This window comes from Kogia breviceps, chromosome 2 (genome assembly GCF_026419965.1).
Source record: "Kogia breviceps isolate mKogBre1 chromosome 2, mKogBre1 haplotype 1, whole genome shotgun sequence".
In the NCBI taxonomy this organism is placed as follows: Eukaryota; Metazoa; Chordata; class Mammalia; order Artiodactyla; family Physeteridae; genus Kogia; species Kogia breviceps.
The window spans coordinates 172,536,120-172,556,996 of NC_081311.1; the positions used below are offsets into that span (position 1 = coordinate 172,536,120).

The 20,877-nt window shown below is 41.1% G+C and overlaps 1 protein-coding gene across 5 annotated transcripts in view; it reads left to right on the plus strand.

The window, feature by feature from the left end:
• Window positions 1–375: 375 nt before the first annotated feature.
• The window catches only part of ADAM23 (ADAM metallopeptidase domain 23), a 160,224-nt gene continuing 139,722 nt past the window's right edge, over window positions 376–20,877 (plus strand). For 3 of the 5 annotated variants that reach the window (XM_067026672.1, XM_067026673.1, XM_059054048.2), the window contains exons 1-2: window positions 561–872; window positions 1,986–2,203. In XM_067026672.1, the coding sequence (XP_066882773.1) occupies window positions 659–872; window positions 1,986–2,203 (432 nt within the window). In that variant the 5' untranslated portion in view covers window positions 561–658. Of the gene's footprint in view, window positions 873–1,985; window positions 2,204–20,877 lie in introns of all 5 variants that reach the window. The other 2 variants (XM_067026671.1, XM_067026674.1) reach the window with 2 other exon arrangements.

A 20,877-nucleotide genomic window follows, 5' to 3' on the forward strand; every position in this document is an offset into this window, starting at 1 on the left:
GGGTGGTGGGAAAGGCAGGCCGATTTCTCTGGCTGGCCGTTTCCTCCAGATCATTCTGTCCTGGAAATCCCCACACTCTTCTTTCTTCCCCTCCGGCTAATCCCTGACTGCCAGCTTCCTCTCTCCCCCGCCCCCAACTCTGGAGGTGCCACCGTCACCTCTGATGCTGCATCACTCTGCTCCCTTTTTTTCCCTCTCTCCTTTCTCTTCCACAATAAAGCATGCGCAGTGCGTCCCGTGCCAGGCAACAGCATCAGCATCAGGACGCGAAGCCGCGCTCGGGCGCGCTCTCGAGGGCGGGGCGCACGCCCGCGCCGCTCGCTCCCGCTCGCCGCCTCAGCATCCTCAGCCCCAGCGGCAGCCCCCGCAGTCACTGGAGCTGCCGCGCCCGCCGCAGGGAGGGAGGAGCATCTGGGGAGGCTCCAAGTTGGCGGAGCGACTGGGACCCCCGGACTCTTCAGCAGCCACCCCGGGAGGGGCTGAGAGGCGAGCAGTGGAGGGGGCGCCGCCCAGCCCCTAGCCCTGAGCTCCGGCCCCCCTGTCCGCGGCCGCACCATGCGCGCCGAGCCGGCGTGACCGGCTCCGCCCGCAACCTTACCCGCAGCCTAGCCCGGCGCTCTCGCTGGCCACACCGAGCGGCGCCCGGGAGCTATGAGCCATGAAGCCACCCGGCAACAGCTCCGGGCGGCCGCCCGTGGAGGGCTGCAGCCTCCCCCGAGCCTCCAGCTGCTCCCGCGGCGGCCCCGCCGGCCCGGCGCCCATCCGCGCCCTGGCCCGCGCGCCGCCCTGCCGCCTGCTCCTCGTACTTCTCCTGCTGCCTCCACTCGCCGCCTCATCCCGGCCCCGCGCCTGGCGGGCTGCTGCACCCAGCGGTGGGTATGGCCCAGGTGCCCTTTGCATTGCCTTGCCCACGGGGCCCTGCAGAGGAGAGCGAAGGGCACGCGGGTCCGTGCGCTCCGGACACGTCCAGGGCTCGGCCTTTCCGAGGCTCTCTCTGCCTGTCCACCTCTCATTCCCAAACCGGCGTTCATTCCAGTTCACTTTTTGAAGTCCGTTTGTCTGTTGCATTCACTAAATCATTGCCGGTTCCACTGGAAGGTATTCAGTGGATGCGGGGTCCCTAACTGATCTCTGTGCAACTTGGGGAAACCGGTGGATGGGAAATGCAGCGAGGGAGCAAGTTTTTGCTTGGGTGGTGGAGCCTGAACGTGAGTGCGGGAAGATGTGACGAGAATAGTGGTAATGTGTTTCCTCAAATTGCCCAGTGGGTTTATTCACTGCTGTTGGAATTAAGGTGGGGGAGGGAAACTTCGGGGATATAAACCTTTGGCTTGTAGTTTCTCAAAATGCTTGTCATTATAATGAAGATACTGTGATGTTCAATACATTGATGATTGGACATCAGTGACAGCAGATAGCTGGCCATAGGCAGGAACATAAAAAGAAATTGGAAAGCTGCCAGCATCTGAATCCCTCTATGGCAAAAGATTTTTGCTCATCTCAAAGTTAAAAGAAAAGGGAATTGTCCATTTTGTTAAATGAATCGGTTAACATTCCGTGTTCATGAGTTCAGCGTTCAAGTTTTCTGTGGAGCGTTCTTAGCACTCAGGTGGGATACTCCTAAGTCCCAGTCCCGCTGAGCTTCTGTAGACTCCCAAGGTGGGGAGGTGAGGGCCAGAATCCCTGAGCATGTTCGTTTAATGACCCTTCCTTCAAGTCCATTCCCCCTCAGCCCCACCACCATACTTACAAGTATAGATTTAAGACTATAAACAGTACATTGTTGTATAAACCTTATTGGCTGATAACCTATCCAGGCCATTTCATTGCTGCAATAACTTGCTTTCCTGTGTCTCTACGCCTTACCTGCTTAAAAGTAGAAAACTTTGTTTTTGCGATTAATGGAAAAATGCATTTTAGTACTTATGTATTTATAGGGTATGTGTGTGTTTGTGTATGTTTGTGTCCCCCCCCCCACCCCCCAGCTCTGCATTGGAATGAAACTGCAGAAAACAATTTAGGAGTCCTGGCAGATGAAGACAACACATTGCAACAGAATAGCAGCAGTAATAGCAGTTACAGTAATGCAATGCAGAAGGAAATCACACTGCCTTCAAGACTCGTATATTACATCAACCAAGACTCGGAAAGCCCTTACCATGTTCTTGACACGAAGGCAAGACACCAGCAAAAACATAACAAGGTAGGCAGGGTCTGGGTATGCAAAAGTGGCTGCCATGAAGAGTCAGTTGTCCTTTGATTTGGTTTTCTGCCAGAATCTGATTTCACAAATGTTACTGCAGCATTTTATTAGGAAACCAATTAATACTATGATAGGGGAGAAACTGGAGGGAATTAACCTGGGATCTACTGGGATAGGGTTGCTGTTTGTCTTTCCTCTCTGACACTAAACTGGAATCGGAATTTTCTTATCGCCTTATAAGTTTAACAGTTGAAATGTGGTCCATTTTTCTTGTAGGTGCATTGAACACTGAACAGTAGTTAAGCGAATATGTTGATGGTCCTGACTTTTATCTGTGAGGCTTTATGTAAGGGTGCAGTAGTCTACCTCCCATGACGAAAACTGCTTTCAATCTGCGCCCAGAAAATTGCTATAAAAAGCTGTTGGGCTGCAGATTCCCCATCAGTCTTTCACTTAGAAATTGAGTGGTTAAGTTTAAACAACCTCTTTCTTTCTTTAGTTGGTCAGTAGGAAAAAAATACTTTTTTTTGGGTTATATTTTCAGTAGCTAAACAATATGGCATTTAAAAAGATTATGGTGAATATAAACAAACAATTTATATAATATAGAGACCAGTTTTGGCCAGCACAATCCTTCAAGACTTCATCTGCATTCATTGTGAGCAGTAGCTTTACTTGCAGATTGGTTCAGAAAGTGTCACTGATTTTTAAAAAGGCATTCAGTGGAAGATGAAGGTGCTTAATATCCAAAGAGTTCAAGGAACCTTTTTTCCTGCTTACTAGTTATTATTTGAGTTAATAAAATTTTGGACCCCAAGCAGATGTCCACAGTGGGTTACCAGCACCTCTTTTCTTTATTAGGAGCAGAAAATAGAGTCCGGATGTTAAATATTTTACTTTGGACTTGTAGGATAGGAAGAAAACTTTCCTCTACCCTTCTAGGTTCTTCTGGCTGGTCCAAGAATTAAATTGACATGAGACAGATTAACAGGAGAAAATCAAATTTAATTTCGTATGTATACATGTGAGGGTCAGAGGCCCCACATACCTGAGAGGTTCAGAGACAGAAAGGTAAGATGAGGCGTATATGCCATCCTGAGCTAAGGAATGGCATAGGGGCCTCGGGCTTCCAAGGACAGGAGGGTCATTCATAGGACAATAAAAAGAGCAGATGTTTGGTAATTAGATGTTTGCCTTGCCATATAGATGGGGCCACTTAGATAAAATTTATCTCTCGTAATAACTCTTTTCTGGGAAAAATCCTCAATTTAAGTTCTGCTGGGTAGTTGAGGGAGGGTCAGTAGTTTCTCTTGAACCTGCAGAGTCTTGATTGTGCCTTTAGTTCAAAATAGTCCTCATGCAAAAGTGACACATTTTGGGGGAGGCTCGTTCTGAACCCTTACAGATTATACCTGTTCAGTTGAGAAGAACAGTCATTGTCTAAACATCTAGAATTTAAGGAAAGTATCTATGGTTTGCATCATTGTTTTTATTAGTTTTCTAAAATATGGGTAAGTGGTAACAGTATTTATTCCTATTTTACAAATGGGGAATTAGAAATTTAAGGCCTTCAGGTGACTTTCCCAGGATTGTAAAACCGCTGATGTAAAATTCAAGAGGCCTGAATATTTAATATTTAGAAGTCAGGCTTCTGAGAAAATGCTTCCTTCATATCGGATGTTATTGGAGAACTTAACTTTGCTTCACCGTGCTGTGAAGCGGCTGCTACCCGCCTTGGCTGAGATGAAGGGATCTCTTTACTCATGGCCCTTTTCTGATCTGTTCATATGTAACTTGACGGCTTGACTCCTGGATCCTGTCTACCCGTTTGTCTTGTTTTTTTTTTTTTTTTTTTTTTTTAAACATCTTTATTTGAATATAACTGTTTTACAATAGTGTGTTAGTTTCTCCTTTACAACAAAGTGAATCAGTTATACATATACATATGTTCCCATATCTCTTCCCTCTTGCATCACCCTCCCTCCCACCCTCCCTATCCCACCCCTCTAGGTGGTCACACAGCACCGAGCTGATCTCCCTGTGCTATGCGGCTGCTTCCCACTAGCTATCTATTTTACATTTGGTAGTGTGTATATGTCCCTGCCACTCTCTCACAGCGTCACAGCTTACCCTTCCCCCTCCCCATATCCTCAAGTCCATGCCCTAGTAGGTCTGTGTTTCATTCCCATCCTACCACTAATCTCTTCATGATAGGAGGAGTGGGTGGTGTCTTTAAGGAGGAAGAATCCAAGGTCCTCTTGATAAAGGCATTGAGGCCCATTTTATGGTTTTTCTACTAATTAATAAGATCCTCTATGGTTAAGTGACAAGTTCTCAAATTCCAGTGCCTTTGCATAAGGTGCTGGAGGAAGAAAAAAAATGGCCTGAAAGCCTATTTTAGAGAATGCGCAAGCCCTCTCGAGTTTGGACTTGAAGGGAACTTTAGTGAAACTTCTCTAATAACTCAGCTGTCGGTGGCTATGGCTAACTCCTGTCTTCTAGTCTAACCTTATTTGGTTGCTTTGTTTGGTGGGACTTAGTTTGACTACAATATATCTGAATTTTTATGGTAGTAAGGTTGTTAAAACTTTACCCACCACTCATGTAGAGGAATAGATTTCTTAGTAGGGAGCACATACTTGCTGTTGGAATGATTTTACCTCTCCACTTCCACCCCCCCATAGTGGTTAGGTTTCTTTTATCTTCAAAAAAAAAAAGTTTATGTAGAAATTATATTTGAAAGCATTTTTCTTCTTCTTCTTATTTTTTTTTTGTGGTACGTGGGCCTCTCACTGCTACGGCCTCTCCCGTTGTGGAGCACAGGCTCCAGACGTGCAGGCCCATCGGCCATGGCTCATGGGCTCAGCTGCTCTGCGGCATGTGGGATCCTCCCGGACCGGGGCACGAACCCACGTCCCCCGCATCGGCAGGCGGACTCTCAACCACTGCGCCACCAGGGAAGTCCCTTCTTATTAGTTTGATTCAACAAGTATTTGTTGCACATTTCTCACGTGCAAAGTAGTATGCTGAAGATTCAGAGATAAGAGATAAGGGGTACAAGGATGAACAAGACAAGGTCTGTCCTCCAGGAGACACAAAAATGAGATAAGCAAGATTCTAAAAAGTGCTTTCATACAGGGATAAACGGTGTTCTTCCTGTATGGGTTCCCTGAAATTTCCCTCTGTGTTCTATGATTTCCCTTGCACTTCTGTTTTGAAGCATCTCTTGAACTAGTTGACAAAAAGTGTTGCATATGCTTTCTGCTGTATCTTTGGATGAGTTGCCTAATCATACTGATGGGAGATACTTGTCAATTCAGCTGCTTTCCAAATGTTTCAGTAAGAGAAAAAGTATGGAATTTCATTATTTTTTGCTTTTATAAAAGAAGTTTTGATTTTAATATCTGGGTATTATGTACCTTTCTTTCTCCCCTGATTTCATTGCACCCAAGCACATTTTAATGAATGCCTTAGAAATGCTGAATCACTGTGCCATTCTCCTGGAATCCTAGATTGGGGGGTAGAGGTGGAGAGGGAAATTCCCAGATATAGGTTATAGGGCAGAGCTCCCTATTTATTTCATAAGTTTTTAAAGTTGAGCAGGCCTTACTGCTTTACAGCTGTGAAAGTTAAGCTGTTTGTTAACTCTTTCAAAAATTGGTAAGTTTAAAAGCAGACTGTGCAAAGCAGGCTGTGATACTAGTGTTTCTTTGTCAAAGATTGTTTAGGAATCTTTTTATCTCCAGATAGGGTTATATATATAACTTATTGTCCAAACTGTGACATTTTTGAGAGTGAAAGTAGGCACGCCTAATAATTATGCCAGGATAATTGGCATAAACCTAGATGGTCCAGAGCAGACTGAGAACATGGTCATCTCAGATCTAAACAGTTATGTTCCTTGATTTTTGTCACTTAACCTCATTCAGGTTTCTTTATAGACAGCTTTATTTTCTGATGATTTATTGTAATTTTTCTCTTACTAACTAGGAGGTTAATTTACCACCATGTAGAAGTAATAGGGTCTGAAATGGAAACATTTTGTTTTGCTTTGTTGTCAAGACTTATCTTCTTCACCTGTAGAACTTTTACAAGCATAAATGGAATTTTATGATTGCTAAACATAAGCATTTTATCAACCTTTAATTCTATATTTTGATAAAATATACATTTAAAAAGAGGCAGAAACAATTTAGGTTAATTAATTCATTCATTCATTCATAGATAATCCTATGAGATCGATTCCTGAGAATGTTAATGAACCTGTGGAGGAAGAAAAATCATTTTTCTTCTAGCCTTCCAGGTTCTTGGCTGAGACACACCCTGTAATAAAAGACAGGTTAACAGGAGAAAATGAGAAGTTTAATGACATGTATGCCTCCTGTGTATATGGAAGAGGCTCAGGAAAACTGAGTAACTTTGAGATGGCCCAGCCATCAGCTTAAATAACTGTCCAGCTATAGACAAGATGTTTGGGAGCCAGTGATGGGAGGCTATCAGTAAAAGCACAGTAAATGAGGGTAAGGTTGTTACACAGATTTAAATCGTTGCCTTTTACACAGGTAATGTGTTTCTGGAGATTTCGAGTATCTTCCTCTTTCTGGTACAGAGAGGGAAACACCATTACAAATGGAGATTTCTGATAAATATAAATGTTTCTTACAGAAGAGTAACTTCTGCTTGGTTTACAGAGCTGCTCCTGTGTCCGCTGTTTCTTAAAAATAACCAGCTTAAAATAATGTTTAGGCCAAAGAGGCATATTTTGGGATAGTTTATTCTGCTGCCCTTCAAACCTTTTCCTGAACTTGACTATAGTCAAAAATTACTTGTCTTGAATCCTACTTATTTAGATTCTCTTCTCTTGCAGTTGGGAAGGGATAGAAGAGGTACATTATGTACAGCACAGGGTCTGGGGAAAGATGAAAGTCATCTCCTTGGACTTGAGATATGGCCCAGTCTTTTGTTACCTTCCCTACTATGTTGGGGAGTCAGACCTGGTGTATTGAATTAAGAACATACAGATTTTGACCTGCTGAATGAGGGGGCACAAACCACCCACACGGATCGGAAAGTAGCTCCCTCAGCATCCAAGCTTCCACTTTGGGGAAATGAAAACCACTGGGTCGTTTTGACTGAAGACACAGTTTCAATACACCCACACAAAAGAAGTAGAGTCACAAGAAAAGGTTGGGGGGCAATGAAGGAGGAGAGAGTGGAGAAGGACAGTCCTTTGTCCCAGGTCACCAATAAGCAGAAGATAGAGAGGGTAGCAAGCATCTATCACTTATAAGGTGGTTGGGTCAGAGGTCACTAACTTTTCACAGGCTTCACTCTAAGTGATTATTTTAAAAGGCATCTGGGGAAAGCACAGAGGGACTTATGGTAGGAATCCTAAAGTGCGGTCCTTATCTACATGTCCAGACTCTAGGTCTGAGCAGGGTTTCCAGTCTGTAAAATGTCTCGGCAGCAACTCAGAAAAACAAAAGTTGTTTTTTTCATCACACCTATTCCCACCGCCCCAGGCTGAAGCGAGAGAAGAGAGAAGTTTAAGTAAATTTAGATCACGATGATTATCATCACATCACTTCCTACTCTGCTTCAGGACAAAGCTGGTTCCACGTTTCTTGACCATCCAGAACCCAGCTGCTCCTCTGCTCTCGGTGTGGATCAGCAGAAAGAAATACTGGGTCCTTAGAACTGGTCGTGTGACAACTATTAGCTTATTTGGTAATGCAAACTTTGGTATTGGCCTCAGCAGCCTTCCCAAGTTTTCTAGGTCTTCCTAAGCAGTCATTACAGAATTGTAGTATGTAGAATTCAGGCTTGTAATGGTTTTCCTTGTAATGCCTGGCAGATAGTAGGCTGTCAGTAAATATCTGTTGAATGCATCGATGGTTGAACACTCCTATGTTAGAAAGAGTGTAGTGCTTTCTGTGAAATTTCATGTTGTAATCAAATTGACATTCAGAAGCGCCTTAAGTTACTGTTAAGCATTTTTGGCACCGTGACAGAGCGGCAGGAGAGAGAATTTTGGTCTCAAGTTATTCGCACTGCATACATCACACTTACACTACCTAAAATCATGAGAATACCTGTATTAACAATTCTTCGATTATGCCTATCACTGTCACCTACCATTAACATGGGTAATCACAAACTGACCACGTGGGAGATTTTGTTATTGCTACTGGTTAATTCTCAATGTTGGAGCCCAAGGTGTCCGCTCATAGAGTTTCCGGTCAATCAGATTGGCATCTGTGAGGCGTTCAGTTCTGTTTGGCAAATACCTGTTGTGAATCAGGCACTGTTGGATTTATTTTGTATCACATGGCTCACCTCCTGCTGCGTCCGGAGGTGAGCACATGACTGGTTGAGCATTGATTGAGTGCCAATTCTGTGGCTCCTCAGGGAGCTTACCTTCTAGTGGGAGGAGACAGGCCATAAACACAACAGCAACAGCAGCACAGAGATTTCAGGTATTGACGAGTGCTTGAAGAAGATAAAAGAGCGTACGTGGTGGAGAATGGTGGGTGGGAGGGTTGCTCTTGAAGAATTGGAAGATTGGGCCTACGGTCTTGGGTGGGAGTAACCTACCTACTGTGGTTCCTCTTTAGATGGGGTGGGCGCGTGCTGTGTCAGGGGCCCCCACCTGCACTCCTTGTTGCCGAACGCCACCCGTCCTCATTTCGGTTATTTGCCCAGCTCCTGTAGGCATTTGAGTTTGGACCCGAGTCTTTGATTCTTCTCTCCCACAAAGTCTGGACTATTTTTGGTCATTTCACCCAGCTGGATTGATTTGATGGCCGCCATGCTATCCAGCAGTACGTCGTGCTGTCCAAGGTCTTGCTTTAGCATGCATGTGTCCCTACATAATATTTTCTGCTCCTGGGTTGGCTCCTTCCTGCTAACTATATAACTACTTGTGTCATTCTGTCTTCACTTATTCTCAGGTTTTGTTAACAGATTGGGCCACTATCCTTCTCTCTATAGCCAGTCAAAAAATAACAAGAGCATTATTTGTTCAGTGGCTTTGCCTAGGGTTGGTGGCATCATGCAGGCTGAGGGTAAAGGCAGGCAGGAAGAGAGCTGTCCTGGCTGCCTTGCTCACTTTTCTCAGTGGTAGTGCTATTTTCCCAGCCACCTAAGAGTGAACCTTGGGAGTCATGGTTGACTCTTTTCTCTCCTTCATCTTCTGTCTAGAAATAGTCACATATTAAGTCCTGACGTTTCTCCCAAATCCGTCCTTCCCTCCTCCTCTGTATTGTGTTCTTGTCATCGCCTCTTGTCTCTCTCTCTCTTTCTCTGTCAATCCATCAGTCCCCCTGCTGACAGATTAATCTTCCTGGAACACTTAGTGCATCACGTGACTCCTTTTATCCACATGCAACAGGCATGATTTCAGCAGATGAATTTTCCTTGTGGAGTGAAGGGGAGAAAGTGAAATGCTCTGGAGGAGAGCTGTTGCCCCTGCCCCACTTCTGAATACTACACACTTGCTGGTCCATTCTCCTTTCAGCATTTTTTCCAGGCCTGTTTACCCAGGTCAGTGCATGGCAGGAGGTCATTTTATCTGGACAATTCCATTGATATCTGTCCAAATTCTGGGGCTAGTTATGGAAAACCTTTGTGATCAGTAGCAGTAACCCAAACTGTCAGTAATGTGTTCTCAGGCTTTTGTTTTAGGTTCAAATACTCTTAAATTCCTGCTTCAGAAGGTCCTTCCTCTCCATCTTTAGGATCTGAGTAATTAATTGTTCCTAGAGAATAAGTTTTCTGAATGAAAATATTTTATTCCTCTCAAATATGTACATAATCATAAAGCTTTATTCACACGAAGTATTCAATTCACAAATGATGTGGGTATCCATGGTCTTATGAAAGACTCATTCATTCACATAATTCATTCATTCATAATCCACCTAACATCTGAATTTTGTAATTTTACAAAGGAGTTTCTGTGTTTAGAATTTATATAAATTCAGTACAATTTTAATCAAATCCAATGCTAGGATTTCTATTATAGAAGGGTAGATCCAGTTATTTTAGTTAGAATAATGAGAAGTTAAAAACAATTATGTTCATTCACAGCAAATCAATATACAGTTTTTGCATTTCACAGAGTACGTGAGTGGTGCATCCTCCATCACTGGGTACCCAGTCTGGACAGAGCCAGACCTGTGAATTAGCTCCATGCTCCAAATAAGGTTTTGTTATATTGTTGTCTTCTCTGGTTAAAGAGTAGACAAAGGCTACTTTCCTCATCTGGAACATTACAAATTAGTGAATTCGAAATCTATGTTCAAGTCTGTTGTAAAAGCTGTTTACTTGTCAACAAGAACTACCTTAACGCTAAATGTTCTCAAAGCTTTCTATTTAGGCATGGAATGGATAGAAATTCAAATAAGTCTCCTCTACTGGTAGATACTAATTACAGAGAGTTAAGTTCAAACAAACCAATGAATAGCGAAGTGTAAATGGGAGCCTATAACCAGTGACTGTATTTCCCTTTAGCTTTCATCTATTATTAAATAGTTGAGGACATTCATCTCTTTCTTATTTGCATGGCAGTGTCCACATGAGGGAGTCATTCTGGCACATTTTAAATCCTAGGTGGGAGGGGGAACAAGATAATCACATGCCCTTGGACCACCTCCATCTGCCCTCAGTGGGGCTAAAGATTAATTTTAGAAGTCAAATCTAAGCACACCTAGAGGCATACCGTACGAAACATTTCAGAGCCATTCATTTTTGATTATGTACTGAATTCTAATATCTGTTCCAGTGCTTCCTTTCCCTTATTGTGGATGTTCAGAAATTTGCTATGTCAAGTTGTAGTCTGGATCACTTAATTGGGTGCTTTGTGCTATCTTTTAATTGCAAACAGCCTTGTGAATACCATGTACCATAATAGTTAATAGTCGTGTTGCAGGTGGCCTCCATTAATAATATAAATCAATCAACACTTAGAGGAGTCTTCCATCCTGCATGTGCCTTCTTGCCCTTTGCTTTTTCAGCTAAGAAGATAGAATGCATTAAACCAACCTGTACTCACTCAACAATACACTGGTAGTAACAAATACAATATTCACTTTGCAGTGAACCTAAACAGTTTTGTTGAGGCATTTTCCTATCTATAATCTCACACGATCCTCACAGCAATAAAACAAGTTTTTAAAATTCTTTTTATTGTGGTAAAATAGATATAACATAAAATTTATCATTTTAACCATTTAAGTGAAATTTTGGGCTTTGCCTCTTAACTGCCTTAACCAAGAGGAGTTCATACACTGACTCCCCTTCTCTTATAAATCATGGCTAAAAATAGTTAGTGAACTCTTGTTAATTACTATGGTCTGCCCTGTACAATGTAGTGGACTTTCATCTCTGTAGAATGTTCAGACCATAGTTAGAGGCATTTATCACTCCTGGGCAACATAAAAGCAATCACTTGTTCCCTTCAGAACCACTGGGACATTGGGATGATGCTGTCTTGTTATTTTTGGCTTTGCAACAGTGCATAAAACATTTTTTGGAAATAGTTAACTATTTTTGTTTCCCTTTCTACAGAAATATATCTGTATCTTTTAAAATTCTTTTAATTGGGACATTAATCCTTTTAAGATCTGCTGATACACTTTAGGATTATTACCCAAATAGTATATTTATAAACTATTCTGTCTGTTTATCAGATCTTAAATGGTTTTTCCATTTTAGTTTTCTAGAATTACTGGCTTTCCCCTGACATGTTTTTAACACCCTAATGTGTTAAAAGTTTGGGAACTTATTTGATTAATTTCTGTGAAACACTTCTTTGTCGTGTAACATTTAAAAATCTTGGTTCTAGCATATGACCCCGCAATCCCACTACTAGGCATATACCCTGAGAAAACCATAATTCAAAAAGAGTCATGTACCAAAATGTTTATTGCAGCTCTATTTACGATAGCCAGGACATGGAAGCAACCTAAGTGTCCATCAACAGATGAATGGATAAAGAAGATGTGGCACATATATACAATGGAATATTACTCAGCCATAAAAAGAAATGAAACTGAGTTATTTGTAATGAGGTGGATAGACCTGGAGTCTGTCATACAGAGTGAAGTAAGTCAGAAGGAGAAAAACAAATACCGTATGCTAACACATATATATGGAATCTAAGAAAAAAAAATGTCATGAAGAGATTAGTGGTAGGACGGGAATAAAACACAGACCTACTATAGCATGGACTTGAGGATATGGGGAGGGGGAAGGGTAAGCTGTGACGATGTGAGAGAGTGGCAGGGACATATACACACTACCAAATGTAAATTAGATAGCTAGTGGGAAGCTGCTGCATAGCACAGGGAGATCAGCTAAGTGCTTTGTGACCACCTAGAGGGGTGGGATAGGGAGGGTGGGAGGGAGGGTGACGCAAGAGGGAAGAGATATGGGAACATATGTATATGTATAACTGATTCACTTTGTTGTAAAGGAGAAACTAACACACTATTGTAAAACAGTTATACTCAAATAAAGATGTTAAAAAAAAAATCTTCGTTCTTTCACAGAGAGCATAATCTCTCCCTTGATACCCAGACTACATATCCAGCTATTTATCTTGTTTCTCCACTTGGATATCTAATAGGCAACTCACACTTAATACATCCAAAATGGAACTTTTGATTCTAATATCTCCTACCCCAACCTGCCCCTTCCACATTCTTCCCATTTGGGTAAATAGAAGATCCTTCTTCCAGCTAAGCTCAAGAGACTTAACCCTTCTATTTCTTTTAAGCATTACCCCAAGCCATGAAATCTTGTTGGTTCTCCCTTCAGAGCTGTTCAGAATCTGACCATTTCTCACTGTCTCCATTGCTGCCAACCTGATCTAATCTACCATTACCTCTCGCTTGTATTATTAAAATATCTTCCTACCTCTTATCCCTGCTTTTGTCCTATTCCTGTCAGTCTGGCTCTATAGTCTGTTTTACACACTTCAGGCAAAGTGATTCTTTTAAATACTAACTGGGATCATGCCACTCTTCAGCTCAATAACCTGCAAGAGCTTCCCATCTCACTCAGAGTGACTTCTTTTCTCTCCTAATCATAATGTAGTCACTGACGAAAGCTAAACTACTGTTAGTTGTTAACTTCATAGCAGGAAGTGCTCTTTAGGTTTGTGTGTTTAAACACACAACTTAGGAAAACTAATAAGATTTAAGCATCACTTTCACTCATGGCTTAAAAATATTATAAAAAATAGGTTTACCTACTTTGTCCCATTCACATTTTAATTAAAATTTTTTGATTTTTCCTATTTTCAAACCATAGACCATACAATTAAAATGGAATTTTTTTTTATTGTAACAATAAAACACAAAACAAGAATAACACCCAAACATATTTGTTGACCTTGTGACAAGTTCAAGATTACCTTGTACTGTGCAAAAATGCTTTTGATGTGTCAATGGCTTGTCAAAAGATTATACTTTATTATTTATTTGAAAAAAGATAGATGATGTTTCTGAGGTCAGTAGACAGTGGGCTGAATAAGAGAAGGGTTATTGCTGTTGTAGCAGTGCCACAGATTTTACTTCCATGAAGAGCAGTGCTTTCTTTGCTAGCTGGGGAAATTGCTTGAGGCCAAAGAAGACAAGCTTCATAGTGGGGACAGGAGTCTTCACAGAATTTTCAGAGGGAGCTCTTAATATCAGAGCTAAAGGAAACATTGTACTGTAACCATTGGATTTCACGGGGAGTGGATGATCACAGAAAGGTGGGTATAAGCTGAAGCTCTGAGAAGAAAATTGCTCAAAAGGAGTATTTGGAGATGTTTTGCTGGAAGCTGAGATTTGCTATTTGTTAGAGGAATAAAACAAATCTTATTAGTTTTAAATAATGTTTAAGAGAAAGAAAAATGAGTAGTTCAGGTTTTGCATGTTAATTCTTTTTATTGTGGTAAAATAGATGTAACATAAAATTTACCATTTTAAGCATTTAAGTGTACATTTCTGGGTATTAAGTATATTCACATTATTGTGCAGCTATCACCACCATCCATCTCCAGAATGCTTTTCATCTTCTCCAACTGAAACTGTACCTATTAAATATTTATTCCCCATTCCTCCCTCTCCCTGGCTTCTGTCAACCAACATTTTATTTTGTTGTCTCTGTGAATTTGACTATCTTAGATACTTAATATAACTAGAATCATAAAGTATTTGTCTTTTCTTGACTGGCTTATTTCACTTAGCATAATGGCTTCAGTATTCATCCATGTTGTAGCATGTATCAAAACTTCTTTCCTTTTTAAGGCTGAATAATATTCCATTTTATGTATATGCCACATTTTGTTTACCCATTCATTTGTTGATGGATACTTGGGCTGTTCCACCTTTGGCTGTTATGAATAATGCTGCTATGAACATGGATATATAAAATCTGTTTGAGTCTCTGCATTCATTTCTTTTGGGTATATACCCAGAAGTAGAATTGCTGGATTATATGGTAATTCTATTCTTAATATTTTGAGGAATGACCATAACATCTTCCACAGTAGCTGCATTATTTTACATTCCCACCAGCAATGCACAAGAGTTCCAATTTCTCCACATTCATATCAACACTTTTTAAAAAAAAAATAACAGCCATCCTAGTGGATGTGAAATAGTATCTTATTATGGTTTTGATTTGCATTTTTCTGATGGTTAGTGACATTGAACACCTTTTCATTTGCTTTTTGGCCATTAGTATATCTTTCTTGGAGACATGTCCATTCAATTCTTTCCCCATTTTAAAATCAGGTTGTTTATTTTCTAGTTGAGTTTTAGGAGTTCTTTATATATTCTGAATATCAGTCCCTATCAGATATGTTTTTCTCTTATTCTGTGAGTTGATATTTTACTCTTAAAATTTAGTTCTTAATTTTGATGAAGTTCAACTTATCTATTTTTTTCTTCTGTTGCCTGTGCTTTTGGTGTCATAGCCAAGAAATCATTGCAAAATCCAGCGTCATTGAGCTTTCCCCCTGTATTTTCTTCTAAGAGTTCTATAGTTTTAAGGCTTATGTTTAAGCACTTGATTCACTTTTAATTAATTTTTGTATATGGTGTAAGGGTCCAGTGTCATTTTTTTTTATGTGGATATATCCAGTTTTTCTTCCATCACCATTTGTTGAAAAGACTGTCCTTTTCCTGTTGAATGGTCTTGGCACCCTCATTGAAAATCATTTAACCATATATGTGAGGGTTTATTTCTGGGCTCTTTAGTCCATTGGTCTTTATGTCTATCTTTATGTCAGTATCATACTGTTTTGATTACTGTAGCTTGGTAGTAGAATTTGAAATCAGGAAGTGTGAGACCTTCACCTTTGTTCTTTTCCAAGATTGTTTTGACTATTCAGGGTCCCTTGAGATTCCATATGAATTTTAGGATGGATTTTTCAATTCATGCAAAAAATATCATTGGGATTTTAATTCAGGGATTGCACTGAATCTGTAGATTGCTTTGGGTAGTATTGACATCTTAGCAATATTGCTTTGGGTAGTACTGACATCTTCCAGTCCATGAATATGGGGTGTCTTTCCATTTATTTGTGTTTTATTTAATTTCTTTTATCAATGTTTTAGAGTTTCAGAGTTCAAGTCTTTTACCTGCTTGGTTAAGTTAATTCCTAAGTACTTTTTCTTTTTGATGCTATTGTAAATAGAATTGCTGTCTTTATTTCCTTTTACGATTTTGCATTGTTAGTGTATAAAAATGAAACTAAGTTTTCTATGTTGGTTTTTGTATCCTTCAACTTTGCTGAATTCATTTATTAGTTCTAATAGGATTTTTTTTTAGTGGAATCCTTAGGGTTTCTTTATATAAGATCCTGTCATCTATAAACCATGATAATTCCCCCGCCTCACCCCCCCACCCCAGTTTTCATGCCTTTTATTTCTTTTTCTTGCCTAATTATTCCGGCTAGGACTTCCAGTACTATGTTGAGTAGAAGTGGCAAAAGTGGGCATGTTTGTCTTGTTCCTGATCTTAGAGGAAAAGCTTTCAGTTTTTCTTAAATGAGTATGATGTTAGCTGTGGGTTTTTCTTATATGGCTTTTATTATGTTGAGGTAGTTTCTTTCTAGTGCATGTTTTATTTCACAGGTTCCTTTAAAAAGGTACCAGAATATGTATGACTAGAATGAAGAATTGGTTGTATATTGAGTGGGCAATTTTGGACAAGTCATTTACTCTCTGGATTTAACTTTCTTCATTTCAGAAATAATTAGATTGGGTTGATTTGGGGAATCTCAAACTTTTGTGTGCATGGGAACTACCTGGGGAGGTTGTTGAAAACATTTTGAGTTAGTAGGTCTGTATGGGGTCCAGTGGTTTACATTTTTATATCTCAGGCTATTTTGATGTGGGTGAGTTTTTTCTCTCCCACCCTTTATTGATCCTAAAATTCTGTGAACTATTCTCCATTGAGAGGTGATTGGGCCTTCATAAGAGGCAATGAAATACATATACTGGTGGTTGAATTAGGGATTATTTATTATTCCAAGCAATGCCTGTATTTTTGGAGTAGCTGCTTCCCGAGATTCTGGCATGTTGGAAAAAGACTAGGAATTATAAAGTGTAGACTCATTATTTGAAAGTGTGAGAAGAATAGCTGACTCCAGAAGTAGTTGGTGTGAGGTGATTCAGGGAGGAAAGAGCTTTTGGGAAATAGAGGCAGAAGAGGGCCTAGGGAACAATTTTCCACAGAGAGATTGCTAGTGGGGTCATAGTGCCCTTTGATTTATTAGCAAGAAGTCCTTGGTGGGACGGTTTCCGGTGGGGGAATTCTAAAGAACAGTGTTAGGAATCAGAGGGAAGAAATGTTACAATAGGTGAAAAACTGATGACCAATGTGCATATATAAACATGCACACCCTCATGGGTAAAATTAGTGTAAATATCTTTGCAAAATTAGTAGCTGCTTTACTATATTTATTTACATGGTCGAAGAACCTAGAGTTCATAAAAAAATAACATGAAAACTGTAAGTCTCTCTCTCATCATTCCCCAAAGGAATAAAAAAACTTTTATTTTTAGTTCTCTTAACATTAAATAATTTATCTGCACTATTTTTAGATCCATCAACCTAAGACATTATCCTTTGTCTGCCTGTTACGAAATGTGAGGAATATATCATACTGTGTTGTGCTCTTTCCTTTCTTCCCTCTATCTCTTGATTTTCATTTCTTATATATTTTAAATTTTCTGGTCGTTTTAGCAGGAATGTACAGTTAAAACAGACTTGGAGAAGGGGGACATAGGTTTAGAATTATGTGGTACTTTGCTGTCTTCTACATCTGGGGAGACCCGGAAGGACAGCTCAAACACATGTACCTCCCTTTGATGAGCTGCTAAGAGCTGCTGTCAGCATACAAGGCCGTGGAAGTGAGGGATGGAGAGAAATTTTGTGAAGGAAAAAAATTGCATTATTTCTTCTCTATTGTTTTTTAAAGGTGAGAAGGGACCAGAGGATGAAGTATCTATTAGAATTTTGTTCTGGTTATAGTGGGAAACCACTGATGAGTTTTAAACAAGGCAATGACATTATATGATTTATATTTTAAGAAGATCATTCTGGCAGTTTTATAGATGGACTGCAGAGGGGCAAGAGTGGCAGCAAGGGATCCAGTTAAGAGATGCTCACAGTTTTCCAGGGCAGAGTCTGTGTGGCCCTGCACTAAGATGGTAGCAGAGGAAGTAGTTGATTTGGTGTATATTTTAGGGGTGGAGCCTCCAGATTGTTGATGATGTGGTGGGATGGGTGAGCTAGAAAAGGAGAGGAATCATGGCAGACAGAATGATGGCCTCCCAAAGATGTCCACATCCTAATCCCAGAAACTGTGAATATGTTACCTTACGTGGTGGTAAAAGGTGGTTCTGATCACCAGGTTCTAATGTGTGGAGGAGGTTTCCCAAGGCAACAAGCAAACCTCAGGGCAACAGCAGGGTATGTGAGACTGCAACTCAGTTCTGACATTATTTACCTGGAGTTAGTGTCAGATCCCACAAGCTAAGGGCTCAGTCCTAAAAGACTGCCCCTCTCCCCGCCACTTCAGATGCCAGTTGCAAACCCAGGTTATCACCTGTGCTTCTGACTGACTGGCTATAAATAAGAGGTTCCCATGACCTCCTCCTTGGCTTCGATTAATTTGCTTAGAGCAACTCACAGAACTCAGAGAGACATTTTGCTTACTAGATCACTGGTTTATTATAAAAGCATACAGCTCAGTAACAGCTAGACGGAAGAGATACAGAGGGCAAGGTATGGGGAATGGGTGTGGAGCCTTTATGCCCTCTCCGTGCGCACCACTCTCCCCGAATCTCTGCGTTCGCCAACCCAGAAGGTCTCTGAACCTCCTTTTTTTGTTGTTTTTATGGAGGCTTCATTGCATAGGACTGGTTGATGAAATCATTGGCCATTGAACCTCCAGCCTCTCTCCCTTCCCCAGAGGTCAAAAGGTGGAACTGAAAGTTCCAACTCTCCCTTCAAGGTTGGTTCCCCAGCAGCCAACCCCCATCCTTAGGTACTTTCCAAAAGTCATCTCATTAACAAAAACTTAGTTGTGGTGAAAAAGGGCTTGTTATGAATAACAGGACACCTTTATGGCTCTGAAGTACTTTCAGGAACTACAGACAGAGACCAAATATTATGACAAAAGATTCTCCTGTTACTCTTATTGCCCAGGAAATTCCCAGGGAGATGTGAGCCAGGAACTGTGGATGAAGATCAAATATATATGAAAAAATATTTTTGTCAACTGATCAAATATACATATTTCTTATAAATCACAATATTTCTCATGGCAGAATAGACTTTGTAGATGTGATTAAGTTAAGGATCTTGAGATGGGGAGTTTATCCTGGAATATTTGAGTGGGCAGTGTCATCACAGGGTCCTTAGAGCAGTCAGAGTCAGAGAAGGAGATGTCATGACGGAAAGAGGTTGGAGAGATGCAAGGAAGGATTGTTACCAAGCCGGCTGCCCGACGTGTACAGAAGCCAGTACTATGGCGCTGGCTTTGGAGGAAAGAAAGAGCTTTATTGCGAGGTTGACCAGCAAGGGGACAGAAAGCAGGACTCAAATCTGTCTCTCCCATCCAGGGTTCAGGGCAAAGTTTAAGGGCGAACTTGGCAAAAGCTGATTGGCTAGTCTCAAATCAGTCCATCCGGAAGCCGATTTTCCTGATTGAAGGACTTCTCACTTTGTAAAGGGGTCCAGTGGCAACATTTCTATTCTTTGAGTTTTGCAAACTCAAGACTCTTGGTTCTGGGGTCATCCTGGAGCCGTGGGTTCCCGTCTTGCACTTGCACAGTGCTGTCTCTGTAAAATAACTACAGATTTAAACAATCAACAACCTGTTTTAAGGAAGCAAAGCCAGTTTAAGCTGGTCAATGTTTTATGTGCTGTTTCAATTTCTCCCTATTTCTTTATACATTCCTCAATCTTGAAGGAAATAGGGTGATATCACTCTAGGTGCTTGCTGCTGATTAGGAGCATGGATTTTTTTTTATTTTTTATTTTTTAATTAATTTTTTATTTTTGGCTATATTGGGTCTTCGTTGCTGCATGCGGGCTTTCTCTAGTTGTGGTGAACAGGGACTACTCTGTTGTGTGCGGGCTTCTCATTATGGTGGCTTCTTTTGTTGTGGAGCACAGACTCTAGGCACACGGGCTTCAGTAGTTGTGGCACGTGGGCTCAGTAGTTGTGGCTCGTGGGCTGTAGAGCACAGGCTCAGTAGTTGTGGCGCACGGGCTTAGTTGCTCCACGGCATGTGGGATCTTCCCGGACCAGGGCTCGAACCCGTGTCTCCTGCATTGGCAGGCAGATTCCCAACCGCTGCGCCACCAGGGAAGCCCAGGAGCATGGATTTTTATAAGAGGAATGAAATTGTTTTGCACTTAATTGTAAAGATTCACAAGTCCCACCTTGAACTCTTAAGTCTTAGGCAATCATCATGCGTGTGGGGAGGCCTTTTAAATATATGAAACAGACAAAAAATACAAAATTTGATGAGTCCTGTGAAGGTGTCTACAAATTCCAGCAAATATCTAATTTCTCATGGCTTTGGGCATAACAGTCAAGTCTATTTGCCAACCATCTCCTGGTTCTGCCCCTTGGTTTTGCACCCCTTTTATTATTGGGGGCGGCCTGGTTTTTGGATTGTTTCTGGCCAGATCAGACAATTTTGTATTACCCTTTCGTTGGTCCTTTGAATTTGTGGACCAAAAATAAACTTCTGTAGCCAGTGATTGGTTAGGTCACGCCCCTAATGGTTTCCTTGATGTAATGGGTAATAACTCTTTCCATTAAATGCTCGGGTATAAGCACTAGTCCCTGTTCATTATAAACCCAGCCTTCTTTGGTTGTTTGGTACTGAGCATCTAAGTCTCAAGTCAGCCCCCCTTCGTCTGCTTTCTCTAGATCCATTTCCCAATACTGAGGTTTAAACAGGGATAGGTCCACACTCGGAATGAGTGCTAGGGCCTTAGAATGGGGATTTTTGGTTCTGGCTGCCTGTTTTGTGCCCTGATCAGCCAAATTATTTCCTTTAGCTACATAACTATCAGTCTTTTGGGGGCCGAGGCAATGTACTATGGCTACTTCTTCCATCATTATAACAGGGTCTAATCAGGCCAGTATCTCCTCC